General features: G+C 39.0%; 1 protein-coding gene across 4 annotated transcripts in view; it reads left to right on the top strand.

Moving 5' to 3' along the window:
* BTBD9 (BTB domain containing 9) overlaps positions 1-11,631 on the top strand; it is a 411,265-nt gene that overhangs the window by 37,916 nt on the left and 361,718 nt on the right. For 3 of the 4 annotated variants that reach the window (XM_081827407.1, XM_081827405.1, XM_081827404.1), the window contains exons 2-4: positions 4,055-4,266; positions 5,807-6,170; positions 7,209-7,473. In XM_081827407.1, coding sequence (XP_081683533.1) covers positions 4,082-4,266; positions 5,807-6,170; positions 7,209-7,473 — 814 coding nt within the window. In that variant the 5' untranslated portion in view covers positions 4,055-4,081. Of the gene's footprint in view, positions 1-2,618; positions 2,757-4,054; positions 4,267-5,806; positions 6,171-7,208; positions 7,474-11,631 lie in introns of those variants that run through there. The other variant, XM_081827406.1, reaches the window with a different exon arrangement.

Below are 11,631 nucleotides of genomic sequence, written 5' to 3'. Positions count from 1 at the left end.
CTCTATTACAAAGCTGTCATCATCAAGACAGCATGGTACTGGCACAAAAACAGACACATAGATCAATGGAACAGAATAGAGAGCCCAGAAATGGACCCTCAACTCTATGGTCAACTAATCTTCGTCAAAGCAGGAAAGAATGTCCAATGGAAAAAAGACAGTCTGTTCAACAAATGGTGTTGGCAAAATTGGACAGCCACATACATCATTAGTTTTTGATGTAGTGGTCTGTGATTCATTGTTTGCGTATAACACCCAGTGCTCCCTATCCTTGAAATTTTGAAGAAACCCATCCCTAAAACTATTTGGATCTGGCATAATGGGAGATCAGGGGTCAGGAATACATTTGGGCAGGTAGAGTAGGCTGTTTTCTTGGTATTCCTCTCTCCAAACCAAAGATTAAATAAGTAAATATGATAGGCTCTTAGATTCCTTATTTTCAGTGCTTTTGCTAACATTGTTAGACCCTCTAATTGTTTCTGGAAATATACAGAAAATGGCTAACATAGCAGGACTGAACTGCTATCTTTAGGAAGTCCTGCTTGCAAGGTTGGCCCTTGTCTGGCATCTAGATGGAAACTTAGAGTTTAGAAGGATTCCTGCCATCAATTGATAAGAGTGGCTCACTTAAGCAGTTTGTGCAAATACTGTGGTTTATGTTGAACACTACTCTCCTTCTGGGAGTCTAGAATTTGGATACTGCCAGACAGGGGCTACCTATTGTGACAGCATCCATTATAAATACTCAGGGCATTGAGTCTCCAACAAGCTTCCTGGTTGGCAACATTTAACATGTGTTGTCACAACTTGTTGCTGGGGGAATTAAGCACATCCCATGTAATTCCACTGCGAGAGGACCCTTGGCAGCTTATGTCTGGTTCTCAGACTTTGCCCCATATGCTTTTTCAAAACCTTTACTAATTTTGCTTTGTATTCTTTGACTGTAATAAATCACAGTCATGAGTACAATCATATGCTGAGTCACGAGAGTTCATATGTCAGGCCAAAACAGTGATATTAAAAGTCAGTGGCAGAGTTATAAAATATAACTTTAAAAAAATCTATAACCATGTCATTACAGGTGTGGAAACAATCTCATGGAAGTTAGAAAATTTGTCAGGGATCACATATGTTGACAGTGATAGAATAAGTTTTAAAGCTTAAGAAACAAGTCAGTAAACAGTTGTACTCCATGAACTTTAACATTTTTTCGAATTTTATTTGCCAAATTAAAGTTGGAGGTTTAAAAAATTAACTTTATTGATGTGTGTTTCTAAAATGTGCTTTTTAAAATACAGGTAGGTGGACCCAAACTATTACTTTGTAGTTAAGCTCTGGCATCTGGCAAAAGTATTTTCAAATATTTTCTGCTTATGAGCTGTGGCCTTGGTAATTTTGTTGGCACCATTTGCCTCTTTGCAATAAGATTCAAAATGGAATCAAATCCTCAACATATTTTCTCAGTGGATATTTTGTTTGTGTATTTGTGCATCTGAATAAGGTATGTGACTACAAGTCAGTGGTTCCTTTTCAGCGTGCTCGTTAGAATCACTTCGGAAGAGTGATTCCATATTCCAGGCCAACTAAGTCACAATTTCTGGTGTGGGGTGCAAGCGTCTTTTTCTGCCCCTTTTTTTAAAGCTCCGCATGTGATTCCAATGTGTGTAAGCTCATTGACAATCACTGGTCTAATTAAAATTATTTCTATATGCCAATAAAAATTGTATTTATCCCATAGTAATTGGCTGTTTTCTATACCTGGCAATATTCACTTTATATCTTCAATTGGAAAAACATGATTAAAATGTAAATTTAGCAAAAAGAAGTTGTATGTATTAAGTACAGATCTGGAGAACCTATTAAGGTACATATTTATATATATAATATTGATGTTTATTATGTATCAGTTGAAGAATTATAAATTTACCTTTGAGCTAGTTAACCATAAATCAATCATTTCTCATCAAGAGTCATTTCATCTCACTTAAGACCTGGATGAAATTGTAAATGAGTATTATACCAGACAATATATTCACTGGGTATATGCAATGCATTTCTTCAGGCAGGGAAAGAGTCTGTTTTGTTTAGAGCCATGCACCATCACTGAAATATGGGATAGTGATGTGAGAGTTCATGTTGAAGGGGAATGAGGTTTGGAAGTCAGGCACCAGTAGATTTCAGAATTTCATGGCTGACACAGGAAATGACCACATTATTTTGAACACCAATTGGGTAACCCAGCCAGAAACCAAAACAAAAACCAGAAACAGTGTGATCCTTTGTCTAGAGTACAGCCAATCTTTGATCATATGTTAGAGCAGGGTTTGGCAAACCGTAGTCCTGAGAGGTAAATCCATCCCTTTTCAGAAAATAGTTTTATTGGAATATAGCCATGCTCATTCATTTACTTATTGTCTATGTCTGTTTTTGGCTCCAGTGGTCAATGCAGAGACCATATAGCCTGCAAAGCCTAAAATATTTACTATCTGACCCTTTGCAGGAAGTTTGCCAACTCCTATATTAGACTGTTATATCATGCATTAAACAATTGAATCATGCATTGTTTGCTGACATTCCTAAATAGATCCTCTTAAGCTGAGTTTGGTCTTTCTACACAGGTGACTGGAGATGATTCGGTTTTTAAGGCTTTCAAATGGAGATTGTAGTTGAAGAAGAGGGATTTGCCTTGGGGAGTATGCTGCTATCCCTTTGATGCTACTTCTGTAGGGGGCCAGGAGCTTGTCCATTTACCTGGGGTGGGTGTCTCCTTGCCTAACTCATGCTCCATGTCCCTCTATGTCACAGTCCTTGCTGTTCCTCTCTCTGTTGGGGGTGGACATGGAGTAGCATGTAACTGGGGAACCTGGACCGAAAGGATTTTTCACTGCAGATTCTGGGGATAAAGGGATAAAATTTTTCATACACCTTGCTAATAATGGATCTAGATGTGGAAGTTTAAAGATTAAGAGTGATTTAAGCTTTAATCGTGGTCCAAGTGGACAGTTCAAGAAGGTGTGGAGGTCTAGTGAAGAAGGCACATCTGTCTCAGTTCCCCTGGTCTCTGGTGCAGTAGAGGAGTGGCAATAAAGGGGTAGCTGGCACATCTCTGAGCTGTCAGCCACGTCTTCACCTGGGGCACCTGAAAGCCAGTGAAGGCTCCTACCCACTTGCTGGGTTACTTACCCTTGAAAAAACAGTACCTGCAAATACTGGAGAGATTGAAGCATATGACCACTTTTAGCTTTCAAAGGACATAACTCCCCTTTCTAACATATAAGGCTGTTAATCATGTTTCAATTAATGTTTCAATTTTTAGTTATATCTGTAGAAAAGCATTGCATACAAAAGCAAAGAAGTGCCTGTAAATAAGTTGAAATGTAATGATGTTGTGGTAAGCACAGGCAACCTCATATCAGAGCTGCGAGTTTGAATTAGAAGATACAGTCTTAAGAAACATATTGGGGTTATTCTTTTTTTTCAGGGGGGTTAAGATTTCATTAATAAATGTCAGGCTATTTTTGTGACTCTAGAAGATTATAATTTTTTGGAAGGTATTTAAGATATTTTCAGACGAAATCCTCTGAAGGTATTTGGAATCTGATGATTTAGTTTATTCTGCTTATGATTTAGGTCTAGATCTATGCCCAGATGACTCTCCTGGGGATAGTTATACCCAACCTCATTAAATAGGTCTGTGCTACGAGAGGAGTTCTGGTTGTTGATTTTCCTCTTCCTGAGGTACTGAGAAATAGGGGACCTGTAACGGGGCACGATTTTCTAGAATATGATGGCTCCAAGTGCTGTTTGTGTTGGAAGACCTGGCATGTTTGTTTTCCTAGTGTGATAAGATACTGAGGGGCCTGGAGTTCATGAAGTCAGGCTGAATTACTTCCGAGAATAAATTGGTTGATAAAGATGCAAGTAATGATGCAGTCTCTCTCATGTGATTTGTTTTAAAGTAGTTTAAATTCTTATTTAGCTATGTTTATGGTATGTGATTTTCTAAGTGTACTTCCCTCCCCCCACTAATTCTTATCCCTTCTTTATGTCCTAGATCAACGACTATCACCTTTTCTACAAGATGAGTAACAGCCACCCTCTTCGCCCCTTTACTGCAGTGGGGGAAATTGATCATGTGCACATTTTGTCTGAACATATTGGTGCCTTGCTGATTGGGGAAGAATACGGCGACGTCACATTTGTTGTGGAAAAGAAACGTTTTCCTGCCCACAGGGTAATTTTAGCAGCGAGGTGCCAGTATTTTCGGTAAGTGTATATTACTTTTTGCAGATTCAAGTCACTTGTGGAAAACACTGGTATTTTTCTCCTCTATGAAAAATATGTAACAAAGCATAACAATAAATTCTTGCAATCTCTGAATTCAACCTCTACAAATATGGAATATTTGTAGACTTTTTGTTAGTTTTTTTTTCCCCTCCCAGCCATCTAATCCTACTCCCCAGAGACAACCTCTGTTAACAGTGTAAAATGAATTTCCCCTGATTTTTCTCAATATAAATAGATACATCTCTCTATACCTATGTGCAACATATGGCGCAACAAATCCCATGCAACACATCTGGGTCTGCAACTTGACTTACATACTATATCCTGGATATCTTTCCAAGACTGTATACATTGATCTCCTTTATCTCTGTAATAGCTGCACAGAAGTATATATCCTTTTTTAAAATTATGTTTCTGTTGATGGACATTTAAGATTTTTTTCAGTGTTTCCATTGTTTCTTTTTTTTTTAAAGACTTTATTTATTTGTCAGAGAGAGGGAGCACAAGCAGGGGGAGCGGCAGAGGGAGAAGCAGACTCCCTGCTGAGCAGGGAGCCTGATGCGGGACTCGGTCCCAGCACGCTGGGATCATGACCCGAGCCTAAGGCAGACGCTTAACCAGCTGAGCCACCCAGGCGGCCCTCCATTGTTTCACTATATATTCTTTTTTTTTTTTTTTTTTTAAAGATTTTATTTATTTATTTGAGAGAGAGAATGAGATAGAGAGAGCACGAGAGGGGGAGGGTCAGAGGGAGAAGCAGACTCCCTGCCGAGCAGGGAGCCCGATGCGGGACTCAATCCTGGGACTCCAGGATCATGACCTGAGCCGAAGGCAGTCGCCTAACCAACTGAGCCACCCAGGCGCCCTCACTATATATTCTTATACATATATCTTTACTTTGCTGTATTATTTCTCTAGAATTGAGTCCTAACAGTGAAATTACTAAGTTGAAGGGTATGCCCATTTTAGATTTGAATAGAAATTACTTAAATTACTTTCCCCAAAGGGGTGCCTATTTATGGGCTCAAAGTGGTGCATGAGGGAACCTGTTATTCCATTGCCTTTGTAGTACTGAATAGTTAACAGGATTTTTAATTTCTGCCAGTCTGACAGGGGAGAATGGCACCTGATTGGGTATAATCGTTTTTATCTGATTATATCTTTTCCTACAGAGTTTTACTTTTTAAACCACCTATTGACCTTTAATATGTTTATATGGGTTTCACTGTTTCTTTCAAAAGAGCACTTTGATCTTTCTGCTTAATGAATGTTTATTACATATTTGAGCTCTCAGGATATTTCATTAGTCCAGTTGTTTATAGAATTAATCCAAAATAGTTTATAAATTATTTTTCTTTCTTTAGAGAACTATTTAAAATGATTACTATGCATTTCTTCACCTGAATCTTTGTGTCATTAAACAAATTTATGTTTGCAAGATGCTGATAAGCATGATTTCATAATATTGTAGCAACTCTTATTTGAGGTTTTCCTCATGCACTTCTTCTCTGACGTGCAGAGCATTACTGTATGGTGGAATGCGAGAATCTCAGCCCGAAGCAGAAATCCCTCTCCGAGACACCACTGCAGAAGCGTTCACGATGCTGCTTAAGTACATCTACACGGGGCGGGCAACACTGACAGATGAGAAGGAGGAGGTGTTGCTGGACTTTTTGAGCCTGGCTCATAAATATGGATTTCCAGAGCTGGAGGATTCTACCTCTGAGTATCTCTGCACCATACTTAACATTCAGAATGTCTGCATGACTTTTGATGTTGCCAGCCTCTACTCGCTTCCCAAGTTAACTTGCATGTGCTGCATGTTTATGGACAGAAATGCTCAGGAGGTGCTCTCCAGTGAAGGCTTCCTCTCCCTTTCTAAGGTGTGTCGACATCTGCAAGTACTTTACAGGCATGCGGCGCGTTACTTAGATCCGTGCAGTAGGAAGAGAGCCATAGACTAAGAATAAAAAAATAAAAACCATCGGTCTGGAAGAGGTCATCTGTCTAGCCACCTGCCTCCGGCTGCTGAGACTCTATGTAGATCATATAAAAGAGAGACAAATTGCTTTTGTTTTCTTTTTTAAGATTCTTCTGGTAGGTTCTATGCAGAGTGGTGTTTTCCAAGTGATGCCTGTCAAGTTCCTTTGTGGTGTTGCATACTGTTTTTTGATTTTGTATCTCTCCAACAGAGAGGTGCAACTAATAACTCCTTATTGTGGAGGGAAAATTCATAAAGGAGATCTGAGGTGTCATTGGATGTTTTAAGTCACTGCTTTTTTTTTTTTTTTCCTGGCTCAAAAAAATAGACCATTTTGCCCAAATCTTTCTCTGAACCCCGGTCTCTCCTTTCCCTCTTTATGTTCTTCTGAGGACCTGAATATTTCAAATGAGAAAACCTATTTGAAAAGCTACATATTTTGGCCTGAGTGTAAACTATGATTTTTACTATCCTACTTAATTTTTTGGAGGCAAGGTCTTTGAGGGTTACCCCAGTGTTGCTGGAGGTCAGTCTGGAAATCTGAGAACCAGAAATATGGGAGTGCAATAATACCGTGGAACAAAAGATTTCAAATTTTAAATGCCAGATGTATCTTACTGACTTATAAATGTAAGCTCTCCTGGAGAGCCTGCATGGAATGACAGCTCCTCGTATTGCCATTTTTCTTCTTGTTTTATTGAAGATAGGTGCACATGTGTGGGAAAGACTAGACATTTGATGTAGTGGTACTAGATTCCCATGGCTGTTCATGGAGCCGTGACGGGCAAGAGAGTACATGGCACAAAGATTAAAGAAAGAAGATGGTCGAAGAGAGTTGTTGAGATATAAGTGATCCTCACAGTTCTGTGAGGTTTTGCTGATTAATCATGCACATGGCTGAGCTCCGTAATGACTGGAATTTTTTTTTTATCCTTTTCAGACAGCACTTTTAAACATCGTATTAAGAGATTCATTTGCAGCCCCAGAGAAAGATATTTTCCTAGCCTTGTTAAATTGGTGTAAGCACAATTCAAAGGAGAATCATGCTGAAATCATGCAGGCTGTGCGTTTGCCTCTGATGAGCCTCACTGAACTTCTGAACGTTGTGAGGCCTTCAGGACTATTGTCTCCCGATGCCATTCTGGATGCGATTAAAGTTCGATCAGAGAGCCGGGATATGGACCTCAATTACAGAGGCATGCTCAGTGAGTACCTGTTTATCCTCATCTCATGAAGATGTTTTCTCCCTCGTCTGACAGTCTCAGCTACAAAATGAGCTACAAAACTCTAGTTGCAGGTATATGTGGTATGTGTGGGTCTAAGAACATGTAGCTCTGCTTCCTCTTATTCTCCTCTTGATTCCCCCAGAGATTGTTGAGCCTTTGTAGACTCCCAAGTAGGTATTTCTTGCCATTCCTGGACAGATTTCTTCAGCTGTTCCCTAGAAAATCAGAAATAGACACTTCCTGAAAAGCTTCTTCTCATGCTAAGACCTTCTCCATCAAATCAGCACTGAGTATATGCTATGTACTTATTATAATTTTAGGTACTGTGAACATGGAGATTCTAAATAATAGTAATAGCTAACACTTGTGTTACATTTCCAACACTTACGTGATCTTATTAATAAAAATAATAGCAATTATGAAGTGCTTATAAAGTGCTTATATGTATCAATAACAGTTCTACATGATCATTTAATTCTTAAAACAGCCTTTTGAAGTTGGTACCATTATTGTCTCCATTTTACAAATGAGGAAACTGAAGCACAGAGAGGTAACTTGCCCAGCATCACACAGAAAGATGCGGAGAGGAGAGGCAGACCTGTTTAGGTCAGCTGTGTAATGAACCACTAAGTTATGATGGGCAAATGCAAAATATAGTCTCCACCTTTGATCCTTTTAATATCCTTGCGGAAATAAGACATATACTCCCATGAAAAGTTAAGTACAACCATGTCAAAGGTGAGCACGTGCTGTGAATTTCGGAAGAGGATATGGCTTAGAAGGATTGAGGGAGATTTCATGGAGATTTTGAAGCCTGAAGTGAATCCTGACCTTGGATATGAGTGGCATCGGGTGGAGTGTGTTCTGATGGGAGGACTGGTTACGTTTGACAGACAAGGTAGAGCATTTGAAGGATCAGGAACAGAAGAGGTGGACTAGAGCAGAAGGCTTGCATTCATAAACATCGACGTCTATAAAGGTCAGTTCAGGCAAAATTGTGGAAGTCTTTCAAACTAGCTTGGGATTTTGCTTATGCACAATGAGAATTTTCGAGAGGGAGAGATGCATGAGTACGATGATGGTTTTGAAAGTTTGATCCATGGTGCTGTACTTGATGATCTAGAATAGGGAAAACCAGTTCAGGGAGACCAGCGAGGAGGGTGTTGACCTGCATGAGGTTGATACAACCGTAAACTAGAGTGGCGGTAGGGAAAAGGGAAAGTATGTATGTATAAAGGAGATATTATTCTAAAAAATTAGATCTTGGTGGTTTAAGGGATTTAAATTTGAGGATTAAGTTTAGGAGGAAGTTACCTTATTTTATCAAATCTAAGAAACCAGAAGTTCTGAGGTGCCACTCTTTTATGTACCACTAAGAAAGGAAACAGTATTGCCATTTAAACCATGACACACCATCATGTCTATATACCAATTTCAGAAATGTTAAAATTTGAAAAAAAAACATGTGTCTTAGCATTAATGAAATTTAGTAGTTCTCTGAAGATGCTGAACTTGATTTTAGACTTACTGAGTTTTAGGGTTTCTGGAACATCTAAGTACCAAGTTCTGTCCCATGTTAGTCATTTCCCTGAGTGATCTTTTCCTTGACCGTGTTCAGACATTCTCTTGAATACTGATTGGTCTTAAATCGGTGTCCTTAGTCTGGGCTTCTCTCGTGACTCATCAGATTTAGATTTCTTTTCATTGGGCATAGAAGAAAAAGTATTGGTTTTGGAGCCAGACAAGTTTGACTTCAAATCCTGAATGAGTCACTTATTAATTGTATAACCTGGTATTAAGTTACATAGGAGTTTTACTGTTAGTCCTACATTTCCTGTTGTTTCCATATTGTTATGAGAATTGGTTGAAATAATGTGTGCAAATAATGTCTGTGAACTCAGTCTAGGAAACCGTTGTTATATTATCATTATTTGTGTTCTTCCTCATCTCTCTATGTCTGTATAGGAATTATCACATTGATCACATTGTTTTAAACATTTTTATTAACTTGTCTTTGGTCTGAAGGCAGAGATGATCTTTGTAAGGTCTGTTGATCTTTGTATCCTCAACATTTAAGATGCTGTATAGATGCTGTGAATGAATGCACGGAGAAATGTCTGATAGCAGTGGAAGCATGTTATTGGTGCTTAGAAAGCAGTCAGAGCTGGTGAAGAAAGAGTTGAGACCTGGGGTAGAGTGTAGAGAACGAAGTAAAAGTCTGAGACTTGGAGAAGACCAGTAGCCAGGGGGCTGAAGGTAGAGAAAGAAGAATTAGAGAGGTAGGGAGAAAATGGGGTAGGGTTATAGAAGCCAACAGAGGAGAGAACTTTTATATGGAGAGGGTGGTCGCTGGTATCTAGTGATGCTGGGAAATCAGAAGAATGAGAATTGAGAGAAAACTTGGGGATATAAATTGTGGTCGGTTGGTGAGTAGTCTGGGCAGAAGCTTGGCTAAATGGGGAATTAGGCATGGGTTTAAAAAGATAGTAAATATAATATGTTGACCATCCAGTGTGTGAACTGGAGTGAAAGGCAGTAGAAAAATAGTATGGCAGCTAGAGGGAACAGCTTGAGAGAGATCTGGGAGGAGACTGGAGGTGCTAGAGAGTGGTCCTAGGAGAAGGTCAGCCTTAGATAGAGGGTGGGAGGATGGAAGGGGGAGAGGTAACAAGATGAGTGACGTAATTTTAGAATTTCTAAGTCCTCATTGTTGGACCCACTCATATAAGTTTCTTTTTCTCCCTTCTTGCCCTAGCTTTGATTTGAAGTGTTGATAGGGCCCTATAACTGGATTCATTATAGAGATAGGCTTGGGACATTTTTGCAGGAGTGAGGACATGCTTTTGACACTTCATGTAGTTAGTGGTAGCTTAGAATTGACCAGCTAGTCATTGGAGGTGTCACACCTGGGTTATAATAAAGCCGTGAGATTACCATGAAAGGGAGTAATCAAACAGCTGAGCACACTCGGTTCTGGGTTGATAGATTTACTGTAATTATTACTCATAAATGTTAAATTACTCATTTTGGGATAATTCAGTGGGATCTCGAGGAAGAGATTATACAAATGTCTGGAAATCTTTTATCTAACTTCTAACTTTGAGAAATGATGAAATAGCAGGCTGGTTTTCTGACTTTTTAACTATATGGATAGCAAAATCCATAATATCAATACTAAGGATGCTTATGACTTCCCTATCAGCTCCTAAAAAGATAGGTTAGTTATTCTCTAAGTAAATGTTACCCAAACATACCATTATTTTCTTTTATCACATTTCTTCACTGTTAGGAAAACATGGTCTAAAATTTCAGACATCTTCCTGGACTCTTCTGGAAAGATAGTTACAGTTATTTTGAAACTGTTGACCAAATTTGTTTGTTTGTTTCTTTGTTCTCCCCTGGGTGTAGCTTCTGTGTCTTAGGGACTTTACGTGAACTATGGAGAGGTTCTATTCTGGATTAGGGGCAACACAGATACTGTTTCTTTGAGTTTATTAATATTGGTTACTGGAAGGTTCAACTCTTAGAGCTGCATATCCTGAGGATTTTAACCAAATTACAATAATTTTTTTCCTCCTTTAAAAAAAAAAAAAGAGGATCCAAAGGATGGCTTAACTTACCAGTGATGGTTAGTCTTTCTGGGAAGGTGGTTTTGACTAGTTTTGTACGTACACCTGGGGAAAGGAATTAATTTTTAATGAAATTATTTTTTTCCTTAGGGTATTTGAACAATTTGCACTCAGACCGTTCCCTTAATGCTTAGTTTTATCTTAACTATGGAGGTATTTCTGCCTTGAAAGTTAGTTTTTTTTCTGTTCAGGCTGAGTTATACTTTGTTTTGTGTGTCTCAGATTTTAGACTTTGGGAAAGAGGACAGTATTGTTTCTTCATGTTTATAGCAAGGAGCATATCACAGCTTCCACTCTAAAGATTCTTTTGTTTTGTTTTGTTTTTAAGATTTTATTTATTTATTTGAGAGGGAGAGAGACAGAGAGTATGAGTGGGGCAGGGGCAGAGGCAGAGAGTGAGCCGGGAGGCTGAGGACAAAGCCTGACGTGGGGCTTGATCTCAGGACCTGAGCCAAAACCAAGAGTCAGCCACTCAACCAACTGAGCCACCCAGGCGCCCCTGAAACTT

The sequence above is a fragment of the Leptonychotes weddellii genome, chromosome 8, assembly GCF_054177405.1.
Source record: "Leptonychotes weddellii isolate Sample4059 chromosome 8, ASM5417740v2, whole genome shotgun sequence".
Classification (NCBI taxonomy): Eukaryota; Metazoa; Chordata; class Mammalia; order Carnivora; family Phocidae; genus Leptonychotes; species Leptonychotes weddellii.
Note: the sequence above shows the minus strand (reverse complement) of the source record. Positions and strands in the feature narration are given on the sequence as shown.